The 23,869-nt window shown below is 38.2% G+C and overlaps 1 protein-coding gene across 3 annotated transcripts in view; it reads right to left on the bottom strand.

Moving 5' to 3' along the window:
- The window catches only part of CEP162 (centrosomal protein 162), a 91,626-nt gene that overhangs the window by 11,886 nt on the left and 55,871 nt on the right, over window positions 1-23,869 (bottom strand). For all 3 annotated transcript variants that reach the window (XM_030859424.2, XM_030859423.2, XM_060283825.1), the window contains exons 19-26: window positions 20,289-20,415; window positions 18,905-19,068; window positions 17,725-17,829; window positions 14,265-14,477; window positions 12,478-13,127; window positions 9,252-9,393; window positions 7,240-7,338; window positions 2,045-2,179 (exon numbers count right to left, since the gene is read on the bottom strand). In XM_030859424.2, coding sequence (XP_030715284.1) covers window positions 2,045-2,179; window positions 7,240-7,338; window positions 9,252-9,393; window positions 12,478-13,127; window positions 14,265-14,477; window positions 17,725-17,829; window positions 18,905-19,068; window positions 20,289-20,415 — 1,635 coding nt within the window. The remainder of the gene's footprint in view (window positions 1-2,044; window positions 2,180-7,239; window positions 7,339-9,251; window positions 9,394-12,477; window positions 13,128-14,264; window positions 14,478-17,724; window positions 17,830-18,904; window positions 19,069-20,288; window positions 20,416-23,869) is intronic.

The following is a 23,869-nucleotide window of genomic DNA, read 5'->3' on the forward strand; positions in this document are numbered from 1 at the left end:
TTTTGAATGAAAAATTTAATCCATTTAAATTAAAGAGAATTATTGATAAGAATTTACTATTGTTATTTTGTTGTTTTCTGTCTTGTAGATCCTTGCTTCTTACATTTCCAGTCTACTTTTGTGAATTAATGATTTGTTGTGGTATGCTTTGACTCCTTTAGCATAATATTTTGGATAACTATTACAGGATTTTTTCCTTTGTGGTTAATGTGAGGCCTACATAAAATGTGATATATTTATAACATCCTATTTTAAGTTGATAAAAACTTCAATAGCATACTAAACTTGACACTTTTACTGCTTCCCACCTCAATTTTAGGTTATTGATATTGATGTTACAATTTACATATTTTAATACTGTGTGCAATAACTAATGTAGTTATGGTTATTTTTAATACATTTGCTTTTTCAACTTTTATACTAGAATTGTAAGAGAATTATTCACCACCATTACAATATTACAGAATCTGACTTTGACTATATATTTAGCATTACCAGTGAGTTTTTCAACTACATTCATATATTTTTATGATGTTAATTAGCATCTTTTTATTTCCATTTGATGAATTCCCTTTAGGAGTCTTGTAAGGCAGGTCTAGTGGTGATGAACTCTCTGACGATTTTTAATTTGTTTCTGAAGGAGAGCTTTGCCAGCTATAGTATTCTTGATTGACAGTCTTTTCTTTCAGTATTTTGAATGTATCAATCCATTGTCTCCTCACCTGCAAACTCTCCACTGAGAAATCTACATATCCTCTAATGGGGGTTCCCTTGTATGTGACACATTGCTTTTCTGTTGCTGTTTTAAAAATTTTCTTTGTCTTTGGCTTGTTTCTTGATGTAGGCATTTATTGCAATTATCTTCCCTCTCAGGACTGATTTGCTGCATCCTATAAATTTTGGTATGCTGTGTTTCCATTTTCAATTGTCTCAAGATATTTTTAAATTTATCTTTTGATTTCTTCTTTAACCTGTGGGTTGTTTAGCAGCATGTGATTTAACTCCACATATTTGTGAATTTTCTAGTTTTCTTCTTGCAACTGATTCTCAGTTTCATTCCACTGTGGTCAGGGAAGATGCTTGATGATTGATTTTAATCTCCTCTTAAATTTATTAAGACTTGTTTTGTGGCCTAATATATGATCTATCCTGGAAACTTTTACACGTGTGCTTGAGAAGAATGTGTGCTTGAAAATGTATTTTGTTCCTTTTGGATACTATATATTATATATGTTATAAAGTCCATCTCGTCATAAGTCATAAGGGTGGAGCCCCAGTTAGACTGGATTAGTGTCCTCATAAGAAGAGGCATTAGAGAGCTCTTTCTCTCTCTACTCCCCCTCTCCACCCCACAGAGCACACATGGAGAAAAAAGTTCATCTGCAAGTCAGAAAGAGCTCTCACCAGAAACTGAACCAGTTGGAAACCTTGATTGTAAATTTTAGCCTCCAGAGCTGTGAGAAGATTTCTGTTTTTTAAGCCACTCAGTTTATGATATTTTGTTGTGGCAGTCCAAGCAGACTAATACACTGTTCAAGCAAAGCTAAATATCAAGACCAAGGCTAGTGCCTAAAAACACATCAAGCCCTTCTGCCCATTTTAATTTCTGTTAATTTATCTGTTTGTAGCTACATGTAGTAACCCCAATGTTACTGGTGCTAGGCAAATAAGATTTTAAGTGATCGCATTTTAATATAAGCCTGTTTCTTACTAACATTTATTGAAATGACTTAAATATGGAACACGGTTCCCAGGAGCCCTGTTCCCAAGGTAAAAGGCCTAACTTTCAGGCATCCATCAACAATAAAGAACAGAATACAAAAGTTGTTACTCTATTTCTGTAGCTATAAGGCAAACCAATCTTCAGGTATTTAAGAATTAAAGTCTTATTTTCTCTTAAAAGCTATACATTATTTTTAATAAAATCAATATACAATGGAAATACTTTTTAAGTAATTTGCTAGGGATGACAAAATGATAGCAAACGGGAGGTACTTAAATGTGAAGAACTGTACAAATATGTAAAAGTGATTTACTACTTCACCTGTTGAAGCTCCTGCTCTCTTTGCTCATGTCTCATTTCCATCTGTTTAATTTTCTTTTCTAAGACCATGAAATGTTTCATCTCTGGTGTATGGTTTTCTTTGGCTTCTCTCAATTCTTCCAAGAGTTTTGTAATCTAAAATTGAGATATGAAATAAATGGGAAATTATGATAACAAGGAAATAATTCATTTTTAACAGGCAGTCATAAGAAGTAAGAACAGTCACTGCATATTCTTTGTACAAAATTTCTCTAGATAAGAGGCTTTTTGTTAACATCAAAGGTATCTGGAGTTGTTAAAATAGTAGCTTTCATTCCCTTGGTCCAGAAAGTAAAGGCTCATCCTTGTTCTGAAGTGACCTCACATTCCAAAAGGTTCCAGATGATTGGACCACTTTCTCCCTTCCAGGTATGTCAGGCTGGTTGTGGTGCAGAAAATGAAGTTGGGCACTTTCTTTGATGTATTCAGCCTTGTTACAAAGTATTTGTTAATAGTGTGATTACTGTTGGGATTAAATAATACATTTAAACCACCCAATACACAGAAAGAGTTCAATAAATATGGATCCTCTTTTGTCAACTCCCTATAATTCTATTTGTAATTATCTTCTGGTTCATATCACTTTGTCACTTGTAATAATTCATTCCACATGTGAATGTATGCATATAAAACAGAGATAAGGAAGTACCGAACTCTTTCTGTGCTGGCTGTCTCTTAGGTCATCTGAGGATGCAGAGATGAAAGACACAGTCGCTGTCCTCACGGAGATGACAGTCTAGTGCAGTACCTCCTTTTTCATATCATGACCCAGAGAAAATGGTAAAACTTTTATGGCACCAGGGAGTGAAATGGAGGTGACATGAGGGATCTTTACATTGGACTTCATAAAAAAAATTAACTGTATTTTATTTATACCATAAAATTATAACTTTGCCAACTGTTAATATCAAAAGGCAAAATAATTAACAAGCAAATGAAAATGGATAAAATTAACAATTCAATTATGCTTTACATGGAAACACCCAAGTACTTAATAACACTAATACAAAAAAAAAAAAAAGAACCCATATACTCTTCTGAAGTTAGTTTAAAAAATGTGAAAATACAAGCAAATTAAATCAGAGGCAAATCTAAATATTTTAAGTGTGGGACATCCTTGATATCATCAGTGACCAAAGAAATAAGCAGACCTTAATTAGAATGATTTGCAGAAAGGCTGGGGAGATGCCATACATACCATGCTGTGGTGATGGGTGCTGGGCAGTATGTCAAAACTATGATTGCTAAAAATTGTAAAACAAAACAAAAAACCAAACAAAACCAACCCCCCCCCCCCCACCGAAACAAAACAAAAAAATGATACTGAACTAAGAAAGTTGTCAGAGGCATTGTCATACTTGTAATGGTCAAATATCACTTCATCTTCTATAAACTTTTTAATAATTGAAAAATGACTGAGTTTGTCATTAGACGACCTTTCCAGCCATCATCATCTTGTGACCACAGGTAACCCATTCCAGGTCCACCAGCTGGGAAGTTCTGGTCTAGTGGAAGGCGCACTTGAGAGAATGAGAATTCTAACATGATGTGCTGCCATGGAGAGATGCCCAAGAAGCAGTGAGGTGGTAAGTGAGCGAGTCCTGAACCTGAAGGAGAGGTGGGCTGCAGGATTCTCAACCTGAGGCAGCTGTGGCTGAACTGACTCTTAAAGGACAGGCAGTAGTGAGTTATGGCGGTATCATGTGCTAGGTGCTAGGCTAAGTACTTAACAGATGTTGTCTCAGTTGATCTGATTTATCAAAAGTTACATTTGTTTATTGTCTGATTCCCCAAATAAAACGTAAGCTCCATGAGAGCAGGGATTTTTGTCTAACTTTGTTCTCCTCAGTATTCCTAGCACCTAGAGCCATGCACAGCAGAGAGTAGGTGTTTAACAATTATCCATGAATAAATCAACGGAGTCACCCTTCAGAGGCTAAACATTCATTTGTAAACTACCTAAATTCAGAAATTTGGTTCTAGACAAAGAATAGAGATGACGTCCCTTCATCTGTACCTACTTAAAAGCACCTTTAAGAGTATAAATTAAGGTTGAATCTTTACTTTTAAAAAATTATTATATTTTAGTGAATTTATCCACTGGAGGCAACTGGATACACAAGCAAAGATGTATGATCAAAAATGCTTCCTGCTACTTGAATGCTATAGAAAAAAACTGGTAACAACCTGAATGTCCATTGATAGGGGATTCGTAAAAAAGTAACTGATGGGACTTCCCTGGTGGCGCAGTGGTTAAGAATCCACCTGCTAATGTAGGGGACACGGGTTTGAGCCCTGGGCTGGGAAGATCCCACATGCCACGGAGCAACTAAGCTCACGAGCCACAACTACGGAGCCTGCATGCCTAGAACCCGTGCTCCTCAACAAGAGAAGCCACTACAATGAGAAGCCTGCACACTGCAATGAAGAGTAACCCCCCCTCACTGGAACTAGAGAAAGCCTGCACACGGCAACAAAGACCCAACGCAGCCAAAAATAAATTAATTAAAAAAAAAAAAAAGTAACTGAGAGCCTTGGACCTGGAGCCAGAGGCCCTGAGTCCTAATGCTTGCATTTCTGTATTCTGCTTGGTGACCTCAGGTAAGCTATTTCATTTTTCTTAGCATCAGTTTCTTCATCTATAAAATGGGAATAGTAGTACCTACTCTTTTGGGTTATTGTGAGAACCACATAGAACACCTCAGTGCCTAGTAAACACTTAATAAACAGTAACTATTATTACTATTTTGACTCCTCTATTATAAAATGTAGGTTCAAGTAAACATCTAGAGTCATACAGTGAATAAACCACAGTTGGCACTCTGGATACAGGCTAGGCAACAGCTTCACTTGGGTAGGGAACCAAACCAGGAATCCTGTCCAACTGTACTCAGCTAGTGGCATCCCTCTTCCTCCAACTTCAGAACTCAGGCAGTGGCCTTGCCCAAAAATAGACCATGAAAGCAAGCCCAAGGATGTGACCAGCAGACACATCCAGAAACCCAAACTGAGCTGACTGGTAAAGAACTGTCTCTGCCGTAGCAAACCTGCAAAGTCTGGAAGAGGACACCAATTACTCGAATGCACAGATAACCAATGCAGGAATCAAGGATCAAAAAAAATCAGGTTAAGTATGACACCATCAAAGAGAACTAAAAATCTCTAATAGCTAACTTGAGCTATGCTGAAAAATTTGAAATCACTCAGTGTTCTTGTAGCTCTATAAAATTACTTTAAAAACAAGCAGTCAGGGACTTCCCTGGTGGTGCAGTGGTTAAGAATCCGCCTGCCAGTGCAGGGGACAAGGGTTCAATCCCTGGTCCGGGAATGTCCCACATGCCGCGGAGCAACTACCCCCGTGCGCCACAACTACTAAGCCTGTGCTCTAGAGTCTGCGTGCCATAACTACCGAAGCCCGTGCGCCTAGACCCTGTGCTCTGCAACAAGAGAAGCCACCACAATGAGACGCCTGAGCACCACAACGAAGAGTAGCCCCTGCTTGCCACAACTAGAGAAAGACCGTGCGCAGCAAGGAAGACCCAATGCAGCCAAAAATAAAAATAAATAAATTAAAAGAAAAAAAAAGCAGTCATAAAACAGAATTCACCACTGTTTATTATGCTTTCACCTGAGGCCATGGTGGAGTAAGCAACAGGGATTTCTTAAACAACCAGAAAAAACAGACAATATACGAAACAACTATTTCCCAAAACTGGCTAATAGCACTGCAGGGCTGTAATTCATGAGAGAAAGGAAACAAACAAGATGAGCTCTATAACTGCCTAGTCTGTTGTCCAGAGGTGGTTTCGAAGCCAGTGGAAACAGTAGCCTGAACGATTCTTGGAGCTCATACAGGCTGGGAATGGTTTATATTCCCACTGGCCTGAGACGGAATGCCTCATGACACACAGGGCACCAGAGAGGGAATAAATTAGCCCTGGTAAAACAGCTATGATAAATATGGGTCATATCAAAAGGCAGACTGTCATTAGCTTTATTCAAGAGACGGAGTGCTTTACTTAGTTTTCCAGTAAATAGGCTTGAAAATCATGTGTTATATATAGCTTCTCTATTTTCAAAATATTTAGCTATTCTCAAACTAAGAACACTGTAACTTGACCAAAATTGACCTTGCTCTTTATCTTGCAAACATGAACACATACTTCCTTTCACTGTTTCCCTAAAAATTTTACTTGAGGTCTGTGAGGTTCTGTACGTTTACTGCTTATTACAACAAAGTTTATGTACCTCTTAAACACTGAAAAGAATGCACGGTGCTGAACTATATAGCCTTTCAACTCCTAGAACAAGATTTTTAAAACAGATAGTTGCATAATTGTGGAGTATTTTTACATTAATCTTTCCATAATGCAATTAGTTGTATGTTTTGCTTTTATCATGTGATTTAATAAGTCCTTGAATAACAAAAAAATGATGTATATGCTTCAAACAGAATACACAACTTATCTGGTTTTTCATACTTCCTAGAATCAAAAGAATCTCAGAGTAATAAAAATGGTGAGTTTTGGGGCTTCCCTGGTGGCGCAGCAATTGACAGTCCGCCTGCCGATGCATGGGACACGGGTTCATGCCCCGGTCTGGGAAGATCCCACATGCCGTGGAGCGGCTGGGCCTGTGAGCCATGGCCACTGAGCCTGCGCGTCCGGAGCCTGTGCTCCGCAGCGGGAGAGGCCACAACAGTGAGAGGCCCGTGTACCGCAAAAAAAAAAAGAAAAAGGTGAGTTTCTAGAAAGATCTATTTCCAATAATGGTTTTCTTCTTAGTGATCCAGCATCACTGTCATAATTTCTTTACCTATTTCTTAACCAAATTAAATAGTCTTAGTACTTAATGCAGAAATAGCCTTAACCATCCAATTTTACCTCCTAAAAACTCAAAACAGCCAAACCAAACTCGCCCCATTTCCCTACTGCCCAGAAAATCTCAATGACAAATACAAACATATAAATAACTTAATCAACTAACATTTGAGCTTCATCTGGGGAAAGCTGGCTTTTATTAATATTTTCTTGATGTGATAGGTATTTCTGGGTTATCTCTGTACATTTAAATTTAAAGAATTATACAGAAATATGAATATGATTGAAATGGTTAAGAAAAGCTTATATTAGCAGAATATTTTGGTTATTTCTTACCTCCTTCTGTAGGATTTCTTCTCGAACGTGAGAAACTACAAGAGACTCTTGTTTACCCTGCAGCTCGTTAACTTGATTTTGGAAATGTTTTATAAGTACCTAGGAAATTATGTTAGAAGTACTGAGTTAATAAAGCTTTTCCTTGAACATTATTTGAAAAATGAAAGTGAACTAATGACTTGTTTGTATTAAAAAATAAAAAGGATCCTAATATTTTATAATTGCCAAAATCTAACATCATTGCCACAGAAATTAAATTCATTGAATAAATTAAACTCATTGAATAAATTCATCATTTTGTTTCTTTCAAAGTTTAATATATAACACCACACACATAAATTAATAACTATGTAACTACTTGGCTTCTTTATCTCTAATACTTTTCTTTTGAAGATCTGAAAAATACCACTTAAAATCAACTTCTATAAAGTTTAAACATTTTGAAGAAAGTGGCCAATATTATCTTTATACTTTGTAATTAAGATGATAGTTTTTATTAAAGAGCTAGTGACTAAAATAATAAAACCTAACATCTGTGAAAAGTCTCATTTTTAGACAAAGAAACTGAAGTACGTAAGTAAATACTTCCATCAAGAAGCTGCAAAAACAGGAAAAATTCATGTTTCTTTTCTCTAATGATTTACTTTTACTGTTTCTACAATCGGACTAGGCTGACTTCATTTAACTCTCAATTTAAAATATTACACTTAGAACTCCTCTGGGAAAATTACATATTGATACTTATGGCACTGTGGCCTAATGACACTACTTTCCCCATCCCTCCCAGACCTCTCCTTATCATATAATCGCTTGATATTATGTTTGCCGCCCACTGACACCCCATTCCTTTGAGGGTAAGAAAGCTAGAGAAGCTCTCTGCAACGCTGTATAATGGTTACTTCAAAAAAGCACTTTAAATCTTTTTCAGTCAAGTATTAAAACAGTCAAAGTTCTTTATTTCTGAGCTATCTGAAATTAAATTACTGACCTCATTACATCTCACCCTTAGATACACCAAATATTTCAACACGCATTTTCTTACAAATCCACAATAACATTTTTACACCTAAGAAAATTTGCAGTAATTTCATAATATCTCCTGCCTTGTCCACACTCAAACTTCCCCAACTGATGGACTTGTTTTTAATTAAAATCCTATTAAATAATTATGGGTGGGAGAGGTGATCATGAGATAATTATTTCTTGAAGTTTTTCCCCCTCAGTTTGGTATTAAAACCTACAGAAAGATGAAGAGCACAATGAACATTCATCTATTCTTCAATTTGAATTACCGACTGCTAACATTTTGCCATATTTGCTCTCTTTTCTTTTTTTCTTGGATACACCATTTGAAAGTAAGTTGCAAATTCTATTTTAATGCTGTTTTTTCAACTGGCAAAAACCACAGAAGATGGGCCACACAGTAGATATTTATAACTATTCCAAGTTGACAAACATGCTATCCAAGAAGGAAGACACACTTGAGGAAATACGGATGAGCTGTCACTGTGCCCTGTAAAAATTCTCAGGAGACTATGCTTCATAATGGCTGTAGTTGTGTACATGTCTCTGTTCATTATTTTATCCCCAGTGGCTGAATGACCACAAAACATTATTTAATGAACAACAGGTCATGGGGAAAGAAGAGTGACTTGGCAGCTGGGACTTGGGGTGGAAGGAGGTGGTTCAGCATTCAGGTTTAAGTACAAGGTCCCCATCACATTGGATGTATCCCTCAACCATCTATTACAACCTACTTACAGGAAGATATATTTGAGAAATATAGGGACAAAATTGCAACAACACTTACTTAAAGGTATAACTGTAAAGTAGAATAGTTAAACACATATACGGTAAGAGTGTTGTCTTCTATTAAAAAAAAAGAAAGTGACAGTAATTTCCCATTCCTATCACCAACCTCAAGAATTGAAGTTAAAATATTTCCAGATACTTTGTCAACAGTCTTGAAAAAGAAAATTGCATTACACTCAAAGTTTATTAAAGTCACCTACCTCTTGAGTTGCTATTTTACGATTTAGTTCGGCTACTTTAGAAGAAGAATTTTCGACTGCGTTTTGGCAAAGGAGTTTCTCTACTTCCCTCTCATGAGATGCTTTGAGGGATGTGATGTGTGCTGCAGTTTCTTCCTTGAACCTTTAGAGCAAATGAAAGAACACCACACATAAAAGTGGCTCTTCAACCTCTAATTCAGAGTCAGCACAAAAATAGTGTAAGAAGCCTGGAAATTAAAGAAGCAAAGGGAGAGAAGGCACCAATATCTACTGTACTGTGCTTGGTGCTTTATACATTATTGCCTATGAGTTCTTACAACCCCTCCATGAGCTTGCTCTTATTTACTCAATTTCATAAAGGCAAACTTGAGTGTAGGAAAGAGTGATGTATCTAGGGTCCCAGATCAGTAAGTTGCAGAGCTGGACACCCCCCAGCCTGGGGCACTTTCTGAGAGAAACAAAGGTTCTAAATGTTCTGTCTGGATTTAAGGCAAAGAGCTTGTCATTTTATCTTTTAAGATAAACTCAGATTTCTTGCCCCAATTATTTAGACTCTCCAATGCTTTGTTTCTAGGCAACACTCACCAGTTTTTGGTCCATGCATATGACTCCAGGGCTGGCTGCTGGTTGCAAGAATAAAATGATCTTTACGGTAATTCTTAGGACATAGGGTAGTCTGAACCTGAGACTACCTGAACCTGAGACTACTCGTTTGTCTCTATGACAAAATTTATGCATTCAGTGGCAGTTCAGTAAATGGTAAAGTTATACCAAAAAGCTGATACATTTCTTATGAACATTTCCCCTTATTGGAAAAATTATTAAAAAATGACAATTTTACTGAAAGCAGGTATTTAGTAAATCACTGTTGATACTTATTAATATGGCAATCCCCAAACTACAAACATATCAGTTGCTTACTTGACTACATTTCTTCATGGAAACAGTGTGATTAGGACCCTCGGAAAAGCATAAAAATCTAAAGCACCCGTGATATAACTGAACTGTAGTAAAAAGCAGCCTAAATCTGGGCCTAGGAAACACTTTTCACTTCTCAGGCCCAGAGCTGTCTGAAAGACAGATTAACAATACTAAAAAAATTATGTATAGGAAAATTTATAGGAGAACCTGAATTTTAAATTATTTCTAGGAAGGAATATGATTCTTTCCAAACAGCTTCATTACTACTATCATATTCAGGACTAAAGAAACAAGGTTTCAATTTGGAAGCAGTCTGACTGCCATGATGACTCAATTAGATGCGGCTGCTAATCAGTCGATAAGCATTTGTTAGGTGCTTCCTATCCTCATTCTCTGGTAGAAGCCCTGCACTCTCCCAGGTCCTACCTCTTCCTTCACTCAGGCACTCATTACGTATTCTGATGCTTCCAACTCCGGGTTCCGTAAATCAGTCAAATGTACTGAAATCCTAATCTCTGAAGGGCATGACGTTACATATTCTCAATATATATGTTATATAACTTCACAATTCATATGTTGCTTCACAAACATTAAACTACACATGTTCTGTACGCACCAAACCTTATTTTAAACTTCATAATCAAACCTATTATTGCCTACAGGTTGCAAAAGAAGTATAATCATACATCAGTTCTCAAGGAGCTATTAGGTGGTGTACAATTAGTGCTTCTTGGTACATAAGTTATACAGGAGTTGAAGATGGGAGCAAGAAATTTCTAAGAAGTTCTAGGTAATATTTTTCCTAGAAAATGAAACATGAGTGAGCAAAAGGCAGGAAAGAAATTTGGCGAGTAACACTACTCTGATGGCGCAGGATGAGAATGGTGATGGGACTTGAGATGCCAGGTAGAGAAATTCAGTCTTGATACTTTAGGAAGCTGGGAGTCACTGGAGAACAGAGTGACTCAGATACAGGAGTACTTAAAGAATTTTAATGGTTTTTAAGCTAGATGACTGGGGGAGATGGAAACTGAAATCAGGGAGAGTGGGGTGGGAAAACTGTCTAGTAAACCAAGTAGACCACACTATAAAAAGGAAAAAAGCAAAATTAATACTTATAAGGAAGCACCCCATAGACTGTCAACCCAAGGAATAAAGGTGGTAAAGCTGGGCCTGGCAACTGAAAATACGGTCATAGACAGAGATGGGGAAGTTGGGAGGTAAAGCCAGTTTGTGGTTAAAAAGAGAAAATCTGTGATACTACTGATTCCAAGAGGAATAATCCAACACATTTTTAGATTTAACACCTGAGCTCAGGGAAGAGGACAGGCCTTGAAAAGTAAATCTAGGAGTCGTGGTTCACAGAAGCCACAGAGAACAGATGAGTTTAGCAAGGGAGAAAAAGCAGAGAACAGAGAGAAAGCCAAAACCTGAACTTGGGTAGAAAGTCAGATCTTTGAGGAGGGAGAAGGAAAAGGAGTCAGGAGTCTGTCAAAAGGAGCAGAAAAGGAGCTTTAGTCAGAGTGTCAAGTCATGGACGTTAAGGAGGAAACCCTTTCAGAAAAGGCAGTGTAGTCAACAACGTCACAGAAAATGAGGATGGAGAAAACTCCACTGGCTGAGAAAGGCTATTGAGAGACCAGGTTCAAAAGAGTGTGAGGGTGAGAGCCACGCTTAGAGGAAGTCAGGGGGAAATAAAAGGAGAGGCTACTTGTGGAAAACTGCTACTGAAAGGCAGAGGACCAGAACTTGGTTTGATCAGGTGAAAAAGATCTGAGCATGTAAGAAGGCTCAGAGGGAAGAGACAGGAGATGGTACTTGGAGATTCTGAGTAGGAAAGGGATGAGTACAGAAGTTCTTCAAGGCATGAAGAGATGTAATCACAAGACTAATCTGAAGAGTTATTTTGGAAGAGGACCTTTTCCTCTTAGAATGTCAACTAGTTTCACTAAGAGCTGTTTTCTGATAGCTATCTGCCTACAGCAACCATAAACGATGGTATTCATTTGCAGGAAGGCCCAGTGGGTCAGCTTATCAACACCATTTGGATAAGTGCAGAAAGGTAAGACTGCTCGGCCCAAGAACGGGGTTGACATGAAGATTCAAGTTCATTAGAATCTGAGCTTCCAATAGGTAGAAGATCCAACTCTGAAACAGATCTGTGCTTAGCAATGTAATATAGGTTCTTAAAATTTGGTAATGAACTTAGTTCAGGGTCAAGCTAATTATCCAGGGGAAATACATCTATGATTTTTTAATTTTTATCTTTTTATGTCTCCATATACTGACGAAGTCACATTTTTACCTTTTTATGGAGTTTTCAAATTGGTTCGCTGCTACTTCAGATTTCATCTTCAGCTCATTCCTCTCCACAGTTAATCTCTCCAGTTCATTTTTCAATCTGCAGTTTTCTTGTACAACCTCTGAAATATCGGAATCAGTGAAAGCATGTGGTTGGTAAAGCTTGCCCCCCAGGGTCCCAGAGGAGTTAGCATTTCTTTTACCCGGGTGCAGAGCATGTCTCTTCACCCTTCTGGCAGCCATTTCCTCCCTAGCCTTAGAGTGCTGGTTAGAGAGCATCTTTCTCCTCTCCTTCTGAAGCCTCTCCACAGTCTGTGAAAGGTCCTGTATCTCTCTCCCCTTTGCGGCTAGCTCCTCGTTGAGTCTGACCAGTTTAGCTTTAGAATGAGCCTGTTCCACCTGGAATTCTATAGACTGGAAATCTTGATCGTCCTTATCATCTTTCTTGAGCTCCCATTCAGCATTCTGATGTTTAAGAACATCTATTTCAGCTTCAAGATTTCCTACAGTGATTTGATGGGCTTCCTTAACGTCATCCAGTTCCTTCTCTAGTGCTTTAACTCTGGAGGAGCTGGCATGTTGGTTCTGGGACGCCTCCTTCAACTTGCAGGCAAGTAGCTGTTCCTGCTCATCCAGTCTCTGCTCATACTGAATCTGTAGAAAAGAATCCATGTAACGACAAACCACTGCTAAACATTTCATTAGTTACGGAAGCCCTGCACTCTCCCAGGTCCTGCCTTTTCCTTCATTCAGGGACTCACCATGTATTCTGATGCCCCCAAACCCATGTTCCTTGAGTCAGGCAAATGTGTTGAAGTCCTATCTCTGAAGGGCATACCATTATATATTCTCAATATATGTTATGTAATTTCCTAATTATACGTTGCTTCCTAACGTTACAAGTTTTTATACACCAAAACTTACTTTAACCTCACAAGCAAACCTATTACTGTGTACCCTTCTCTATGCAAACTGACACACTATACTCCCTGAGAATAAATAGGGAAAGCAGTTGGGGTTACTGATATCTGTAAGAAGTAGCACATTTTCAACCTTCTAACATCAATTTAGAAATCTCACAGGAGTAATAAGTCAGCTTAGAATTTGCATATTGGAGCTTTATTATTATTATTATTAACAAAATAACCTAATAGTCTACTCTGTGGAGGGAGGCATGAAAGAGCTTTGTTCATTCAATCACTGAATGTATTTACTGCGCTACAACTGCATGCCAGGCACTGTGCCAGATCCTAGAGATAAACTCAGCTCCTGCCTTCAGACAGTCCACAGCCCAGTGAGCTGAGTGACATGGCAAATTTCACTGTCCTATGATAACTGCGATAATGGGCCTATGAACACGGCGCAGAGCGGCACCTGGGTGTGTCTGGAGGCCTGAGGGAAGGAAGGAGGGAAGATGGCACAGAGGGAGCACATTCAAGTTCAGCTTTGAGGGATGTGTGTAAATTTGGGGATAAGTGGAAGCAGGGGTATTTTGGAAGTAGGAAGAGCACATGCGAAGGCAACTGAAATGCTTGGTGTGCACTGGGAATCAGAAATGAAAGGAGGAAGTGGCTGGAAGTGAGCAGGGGCAGGAGAGGGGGGTGGGATAGGGACTGGAAAAAGGAAAAAGTTAGGTATGTTTAGATAGATTAAAAGGGGGGTGGGGTTGGAATTCATTCCTCTATTTGGTCTCTGCCCTCCGAAGACATACTCTTCGGTCTCATTCTAAGAAGCCCCCAAGCCCCCATGGTACACCTCTGAGCCCCATCTCCATGGCTACCCGGCACGTACCTTCATTTTCTGAAACTGCTGTTCCATGGTCCGAAGGCTCTTCTTTGCTTCTTCATCTTTGCCCTCCAGATCAGCTTCTAGTTTTTTTATCCTTTTTTCCATAAACTCCACTGTATTTCTATCCACTGTATCACCAGCTGCTGATGCAGCCAATATTAAAGCAGGCAAAGAATTGGGATATCGTCTCTTTAGAATTCCTTCCATTTCCTTAACCTATTAAAATATTTTTGTATGCATGTTAAGGTCACAAATATATTAAAATTAAGCAGCTTAATGTAAAAATTTAGATTATGCTCTATCAGTCATGTCTAGGTTTCAAAGAGATGTTCATATCACATCTCAAGACTGAATCAAATGCACAGCAGCACAAATTAATTTCAAATTTTATATCCTGATTAAAACACACTATAGTATAATGTCTAATCTAATACTGGTTAATTTACAGAAATCCTCTTATGTTTATTTGAAATAGATCTTCGGTCTTCCTATTATACTAGTAACAACCAATCTTTGTGAGGACAAAGTTCTTTCCCCCTCCCTTTTTTCTAGACACCCCTCAGATAAGTGTTTATACTGTCTACTGATTGAAAAATTACTTATCTGCACATGAATGTGCAAAGTTTTTATAATAAACATACAGCTTCCTAAGTGCCTGCCCCTGCCTGCAACCATCTCCCCGCTACCCCAGTCCTCCTCCAAATAAAGTTTAATCTACTTTAAAATGACTTCTTTCAATCAGGAAGCAAAGAAGATTAGATGACATTTAATGAAGTCCTCATAAAAACAACTTTTCATTTAGTCTATTAAAAACAATAACATACTACACAGTCCTTCTGTAAGGAAAAACTGCACCTGGGTCCACAGAAATTAGAGCTTGATATTATATACACATACGTGTGTATACCTGCTTTTGTTTAAGGTGTTATGTCAAGATACCTTTGAAAAACATAGAGTAAGAGACTAAAACTTCGTTGAACAGTCTTCTAACCCCCGAGTATGCAATAAAATAAATAAAATAGCACCTAAGAGGTGGTCTAGTGCAGAGGTTAGAGCGTGTCTGGAGTTAAGACTGTGTTAGCAGCGTGTCAACTCCTCAATCTATATATCTCTTTCGCCTCATCGGTAAAATGGGGAGGTAACAATACTGATTTCATGGTGTTCATATATTTGAGGATCAGATGACATCTATCTTGGTGAAGTGCTTAGCCGAGTGCCCAGCATGTGGTGAGGGCCTGATAATGGTTTTTAGTATATATGATCTGGTCCCAAAAACTACCTTTCCTAAGGCAAGATGGGTTGCTCAAAATCCTGTTTATAGACTGAATATTGTTCCTAGTAGGTACTTAAGGGTCACATCGTTTGCAAAGTTAACAGCAAATATTTCCATTCCTGAAGACTGCTTGCACATTCATAGATATACCATAAAGTGGAATACATCCAGATACAAAAATGGATCATTTCATCTATAAACTTTTTCATTTTGCTTCCCCTGGTATTAAAAATCTAGATTAGATGTAAGCATATAAAGGTATATATCACACACACACACACACACACACACACACACAGAGACACCATGTATATTAAAAAGAGACTAGATTTTTTTAAATGAATTTGTTTTAACATATTTACAATTAACATATTAATTAAAAATGCTAAACAATATTTTCAATCTGACTTTGATATTTTGCAAAGTATACTACATTTTTGGCAGAAAATTAATTTTATTTCTATCTTCTTTCATTTTGCTTTTTAATTTATTCTTTGGTCTCTGATACCAGTGTGGCTCTTGTTGTTGTTGTTTTTTAAATCTCACTGGAAATTAAACTATGGAATATTCCATTAAATAAAAGCATGAATGAACACACATAATTGGAAATTTTCACTATAACATGCATATAAATTAGCCCCACTTTTACTTATGTGCTATTTAGAAAAAAAGATGTTTTATTCTACAATTAATCTATTTCAGAATATGGCTCAAACTGATTCTGAATATATTGCGATATACTTTGATTATAAAATATGTATTAAGATTTAAAATCATTAGGATAGAAATGTTCTGTTCAAGGGAACAGAACAAGATCTGAAATGTATGTGAGCAAACTATACAAAATATTAACAATATTTTAGAAAGATATAATCTAAGACAGTAAACCAATAAATTTTTAATGAAAGTGTTAGTAAAAGAGGGAGGTTACTTTGATAAAACGTTACATTTCTGATCCATATGGATCACCGTTTCAAAGAAATTTCAAAATCTCTTTACTCTCATACGTTCACTTCTACATTATTCTCTTAGAATAAAATCATCTAGTGGAGAAGTGGTTCCTTTGTTCTTTCCTCTCTCACAATTCTGGATAGCTTCTTCTACATAGGCTAATCTTAGTCTTAGGCACTGGAAAAAAAAAAAAAAAAAGCCAAGCAACCTAGACTATAGTTATTTCAGAATATTTCTCGCTCTTCAAACCACTTCAGTCCTATTCCTTTCCTGGCCACTAAACCAAACTACCAAATCATACCTTTTAATATAACAGGTCCTGTAAAGTAACAAAGTTAATTTTTTGCTTAGTTTTCCTTCTTCTCATAAAACTGGGATGATATGCAGCCCAGTGATGACCTCACAGTCTCAGGTTTGTGATGGAATAATATCTGTATGTCTAAGGGTCATGACTTGACTACAGGATCATGTTCTCTTATGAACAAGACTGGAAATTCTAATTTTGTTTTAATATTTAGTTATGAATACAAATACTACGTTATAGAAGGCTTTAAAAACATAAGGTACAATTAATATTCCAGCCTACAAAACAACTATTTCAATGAAAAAAAACCTTTATCCTAGTAAGTGTTACTACATGGGTTTTGAAAAAAGTCTTCCAGCCACAATGACCATGAAATGAGTATTTCTAAGCCTAACCAGTGAGCCAGAGCTGAAAATTATGGCCAGCTCTCTGGGAGGGGATGTTCGGTTTCCAGGGTCTTCTGCTGGACTTCCCTAGCGCTACTAACATGTTCCCAACTGGAGGGTCTCCTTCTGTGCCCTCCTCTCTCACCTGGTTTCAGGGATCCTAGCTCTACAGGTGATCAGGAGAAGGGATCCTAGCTCTACACCCAGAGTGGCAAAGTTCTGTTTCCTTCTTCCTGGATGTCAAATAGAGCTGGGATGCAAATAACCTTTCATCAATAGGTCTACCACCTAATGAGACACACTACTCTTAAAAATTCTTTATGCAGAAAGCCACAGAGTACATAAAATGATGTTGTTTACTGTGTTTTTATTGTTACTTTAAATACTGTATTCAAAGTTTAATGCAGAGGCAGTTCTGTATTAAAATGAATGAATAAACCCAAAAATTTCCAGGTTGACTACATCTTGTAGGAACTCCGGAAACAAAAGAGAAAACAAAAATGCTCTGTATATAAAATATCTTAATGAAAATTTACCCTGAACACGTACTTGTCGCTCTAGATCCTGAATTTTTTTGGCATCAGTTGCTTTTTCTTTTAAACGTATCTTCTGCTGGATGGATGGATTTCCAGATTCAGCTTTCAGTTTCTCAACCTACCAATAAGGAAAGACCATGTTAAGAAGCATATTTAAAACACAGCAGAGAAACACCAAGAGGGAAGCGTAATGGCAGTTCATTAATTCACTTATTAGATCCCAGATAGGGCACTGCGCTGGAGATATGGAGAGCAAACAAGACAAGCCAGGTCCCTGCTTTCATGGTGCTTAGATCTTAATGGAAGGAGACAGTTGAAAAGCTAATAAACAAAATCATTAAGTAAATTAAATAACTTCAGAGAGTGACAAGTACTATGAAGAAAATAAACTCAAGGAATGAGAAGAGTCAGAGGAGGTGAGACTGGTAGCTACATTAGATTAAGAGGTCAGGAAGATCTTTCTGGGAAGTAGAAATCGGAGCTGAGACTTGAACAAGGAGTGAGACACAGGAAGAAGCTAGGTCAGAGCGCTCTAGGCCAAAGCAACAAGTGGAACGAGCTCGGCATGTTCAAGAACCACAGGGAGGCCCGTGTGGTTGGGAGGAGAGTGACCGGGGAGTGCAGTATGGATGGGGCTGGAGAGACAGGCAGGGTTCAGACCACGTGGGGACCTCACAGGCTGTGCTAAGGAGCTTGGATTTACAGTTGCCCCTTGGTAACTGTGGGGCACCGGTTCCCAGACCCCTGCAGATACTAAGATCCGGGCATGCCGAAGCCCCAGGGATGCTCAAGTCCCTTGTATAAAATGGTGTAGTATTTGCCTGTAACTCCCAGATACTTTAAATCATCTCTAGATTACTTATAATACCTAAAACAATGTAATAAATGCTATGAAAATAGCTGCCAGTGAACAGCAAATTCAAGTTCTGCTTTTTGAAACTCTGTTTTTCTTCCAAATATTTTCAATCCACAGTTGGTTGAATCTGCTGGATAGGGAACTTATGGATACAGATGGCTGACTGTATTCTCAGGCTAATCTAAAATAGACTACACAAATAAACACAAACCAAAGTCAAACTGGCCATTTTAATGAACAGAATTTCGAGTATACTGATTTGATGACACAAAGCTATGAAGGAGTGTTGAAGATAATAGAGTTCATCTATAGAAATACATTCTGAAATGATCATTACCTCAAGTTTCAGCTTCTCAATTTCTTCATTTGCTTCTTTAAGCCGAACTGCATCTTTATCCAGAAGTTCCTGATTTTCGGCGTACCACTGTAATCTTTTTTGCAGGCGACTTATTTCTTGTTTATGTGTTTCTTCTAAAATTTTTATTTCATATAATTTTTCACCTATAAAATAAGTAATACAATAACTCCATTGTAACTTTTCAAAATATGGAAATAAACTACATTGAAAGATTTTAAATGAAAACCAACGTCTCTCAAATGAAAGCATTAAGAAAAAAATAAAGAGGCCCAAAACAACTAATGTACGTAAGTCTGTGTCTAGTTTAGTGTATTAGTAAAGGAGGATGAAGACTGTGTTCAGAGTCCAAATCCTCAAACTTGTAGCAAAGCTGGCATATAGAAATTTTTGATAAATCACTTGTTTTCCCACTGACTTTCATTATAAAACTAAAGTCTTTTCTATGAAAATAAATGTTGGATTCAGGAGATAATAAAAATGAAGAATTCCTATAATTATATTAAAAAGTAACAATGGCAAACATTAGAGAGCGCTTCCCATGTAAGACTTTATTTAATACAACAAACATATGATGGGAACTATTGTTGTTATTCTATTTTACAGATGAAGAAAGTAAATTTCTTACAAACAATAAGTGGATTTTACTATACACATCTTACACTGAAGTTCATAGTATCACAGAGGACAGAGCCTTGCTTTGGCAAACAAGGGGTTCTCTGATGAACCTTTCTAGCCCTGTGTTCTGCCGTCCTAAGCCGCAATCCAGGTGTATCCAAAAACACGCTAATGAAACTCCCTTGAGCGGCCCCCTCCATTCGTTTACTCCTGAATCTCTCCATCTGTCAGGACCCTCAAATGCCATTCCTCCCTGAAACCCTTATTAGCACCCTCATGTTTATTTCTAATTTTTTTAATATTAAACTTTATCTTACTCTCCTTCTGCGTTCTTATCTTACTCTCCTGTGTTTTCCCTGGTGGGGTATACCATATCCATCCTTGTGTTTCTACAAACATAGTTTCTACAAACATTTGTTCATTTGGTAAATATTTGAGAGCTTATGTTTCAGACCCAGGTACAAAAAGGGAGACCGTGCCCTGGAAAGTCACAGTTTAGCTGGGATGACTGTAAACAACTAAGCTTACAATGCCATGAATTCAAAACAATCTGTGACTTTCTTTGGTCTTGCAATTATTGCTGCTAAAACCAAAGGCACATACCTATTAACTAATTTTTTAAAGTTTCTAAAATTACAATACACTTCAAGGAATAGCATTTTAATTGTACTATCCAATTGCTATTACTTAACTCAAGATTAGAACAGTTAGGAGTATAAAGGTAAACCGTTTCAGCTCAGACTTCTACCTGTGGCATAAGCAATCTGGTCTTTGGCTTGGTCTCTCTCTTTCTTCACTTTTTCCAAGTCTACTTCAAGAGCCTGTTTGTCCTGCTTCAGTCTTCTGATGTCTTCCAATAAACTGTTTTTTTCTTTCTTGATATTCATAAAAATACAAAAGCAAATTATTTCCAACCACAATAAATTGTGGTAGAGTCTCCTTCACCCACGTCATCATAAACACTGCTAATTATTTTTCTAAATTTTAGCTTGATCTCATCACCATTCCCCTCCAAACGATCACGAGCTCCCCAGAGCCTACTAGAATCAGTTCTAATCACGTAACTCAACACAGCTTCCAAGCCCTTCCACTCTGCCGTTCTCACTTCTCCTCGGTTACTCCAATACCCTTCTAACCAGTCTGCCTCTTCCACTCTCAGCACCTAGTCTTTTCTCCTCACAGTAGCCAGAGGAACTGTCTTCAAGAGTCAGTTAATGTCAGTCTTCTGTCTGAAGCTCTCTGGTGGCTCCCACCCCTCTTGCGGGAAGCCGACAGTTCTTACCATGACCTTCAGTGTCACAGAACCCAGTCGTGCCCGCTCCTCTGACGCATCTCCTGCAAATCTCCCCCTCGCGTTCCACGCCAGCTGCAGAGACCTCCTGGCTGTTCTCTGAACCCGCCCAGCACGTTCCAACCCCACGGTGTTTTTGCACTTACTGTCTCCTCTGCCCTCACACAGCCAGGTGGTTCGTTCCTTCACTTTATCAGGATTTCTGTTCAAACGAGGCCCCAGGAAGGCTTTCCCTGATCATTCTAAAATGGCAACCCTCATCCTGGCCCCCAGGGGTGCTGCTATTTTTTCTTCTCACACACTCATCACCGCCTGACATAGACGTCTACTTGGAAGCAGAACTTTACTTTGCTCATCCCTATATCACACATGCAAAAAAATGCTTGGCACATTTTTTAAAAAGTTAAATTCTCAATGTGTTCACATGCCGCACTCTCTCAACTGCCCTCATTCCTCGCCTTGCCAAAGTCATACTTATCCTTCAGAGCACAGTTCAAATGAGGCTATTCCTGATAACACCTGCCCCAGCATTACCACAAACTTTCAGTGTACCTCTAGCACAGCATTTACTACTTTGTTTCATACAACACTTATTTGCGTACAAGCGTTTTCTCTTCGTTAGGCTGAGAGCTCTTTGGGGACCAAGACTGATTTTACTGCTTGCTTTCCGGCACCAAGCACATGGCAGGTACTCAGTAAATGTATACTGAGCTGAACTCATACCTGCTGAACAAACTCCTGGGGCACAGTTGGTATATTTTACTTTCAAAATGAAAATTCTTAGAAACTTTCTATCACCCTACCTTAGAATCTAAAATACAGTCTTATGAAGAAAATAAAGCCATTCATAAGGGCTTGAATAATCGTGGTTCTAGCTGTATCATTTCGTTGTTTAATCTTCTGTGCGATCTTCTGTGGATGTCTTTTCAGGAGAGCATTGAATTTCTACAAGAACCTACTGTGTGGACACTCAGAGGCCTCTGCCTGTCTCTCCGACCTTTTCTTCCATCACTCTTGTCCTTACTCACCCACTTCTGCCTCAGGTGCCCCTGTATCTGGAAGGTACCAAGCCCAACCCTGACTCGGCCTGTGCTTGCCCCTGGCTGGAAGGCTCGGTCTTTGCACAGTGAGCTGCTGCTTCTCCTCCATTCTCGATGCAGACACCACTTTCTCAGAGAGCACCTCCTTGCCCACACGGCTGACAGCTGCCTTACCCCTGCCCTGCCTACCGTTAGTCTCTATTCTTATTTTCCTCAAAGAACTTACCTCTATTTGTAACTATTTCTTGTTCACTTACTATATGTCTTCCCTGGTAGAATATAGGTTCCTAGTGAGCAAGGCCCATATCTGTCTTGTTTACCTACTCTTTTTCCAACTCCAGGACGATTGCCTGACTGACTGGCCGAACTGCAGTCAGCCTCATCCTCCTCTCCACCCTGGGAATCTAGAAGGACAGGGCTCAGGACCTTCGCTTTTAGTATGTGTCCATCCATAGTTTACAAAACAACAATTCACATTTTAAGACTACACTAACTGGTATTAATTTTTAAGGTACAAATGAGACTATACGTAAGTAGGTTTGATATGAATATTGTATTACAGATTTATCTCAGTATGAATTTTTTGCTCTTAAACTATTTAAACTCAGAAAACCAAAGTGAATGAAAGTTAACGCATGACATTCCATCTTTCAATATTTGCACAAATAAACACAATCCTAAGTAATTTTTATCTTTAACACTTCTTTTTTTGATTTCTTTTTTTTTAAATCTTTTTTGTTTTTTTGGCTGTGTTGGGTCTTCATTGCTGCGCGCAGGCTTTCTCTAGTTGCAGTGAGAAGGAGCTACTCTTCGTTGCAGTGCACCCGCTTCTCCTTGCGGTGGCTTCTCTTGTTGCAGAACATGGGCTCTAGGCACGTGGGCTTCAGTAGTTGTGGCGCACTGGCTTAGCTGTTCCACAGCATGTGGGATCTTCCCGGACCAGGGATAGAACCCGTGTCCCCTGCAGTGGCAGGTGGATTTTTAACTGCTGCGCCACCAGGGAAGTCCCTTTCTGATTTCTTTTAAGGTGTTCCCTGCCTTTGGTACTTTCACCATGATGGGTTTAGATGTAGATTTTAAATTATGTATCCTGCGTAGGACTCACTGTATTTCCTGAATTTGAGAATTCATCTCTTTTATTAATTTCTAGACAATTCTTAGCCATTACTTTTAAAAAAATTTAATTACATACTAGAGTATCTCACATCTCTGATATTTTTCATTTCTCTATTTTTTGTTTCACTCTAAGCTCCTTAGATCTATCTTCTAGTTTACCAATTTCTTCTTAGTTATGTATGATCTATTTAATTTTTCTACTTATTCTGTTTATTTTTCTCTGAATTTGCCTAGTCTGTTTTGTTCTTTCCTCACACTGAATTTCTCACTTATTTTGTATATTAAATCATTTAAAGTCTATTTATTTCATAGTCTACTCAGTAATTTGATTGGGGTTCTAATCCTGCTGTTTATTAAACCATCCCATGCCTGCTCACGGTGGGTTGTTTCCCCGGGTTTTGTAATTCTGCATTCTGGGTGTACCGTCAGCAGGATTTTATCTGAAGGAATACCATGTGAGCTGGGTTAAGGATGGATACCTCTAAGAGTGTTTTGCATGTGTTTCTTAAGACACACTTAAGATGATCACTAACTCAGGACCACCTTTTATGCTATTTTCCTTTTCCAGTTTGAGTATGACCAAACCTTGAAAGCAGTGTCAATTCAAATACTAAAACACAAATGAAGGCAGTAGGGATGACATTTATACTGAACAACTAGTAAGACACTGAGCAGAGATTTTTCCCCCCCTCTCTATATAGAAATCAAGTTAAGACAGATAAGCTTTCTTGATATCTCAGCCCCTTCTGAAGGTGGGTGGATTTTTTCACGGACCACTGTTTTACTGAAGGATGTGGCCCTTTGAAATCCTGGGGTCCTATCTCTACTTTGTTGTTAAAGCTCAAGGCTCGTGGTTACTGAACTGGTAGCCTAGGAGCAATG

The sequence above is a fragment of the Globicephala melas genome, chromosome 14, assembly GCF_963455315.2.
Source record: "Globicephala melas chromosome 14, mGloMel1.2, whole genome shotgun sequence".
NCBI classification, from domain to species: Eukaryota; Metazoa; Chordata; class Mammalia; order Artiodactyla; family Delphinidae; genus Globicephala; species Globicephala melas.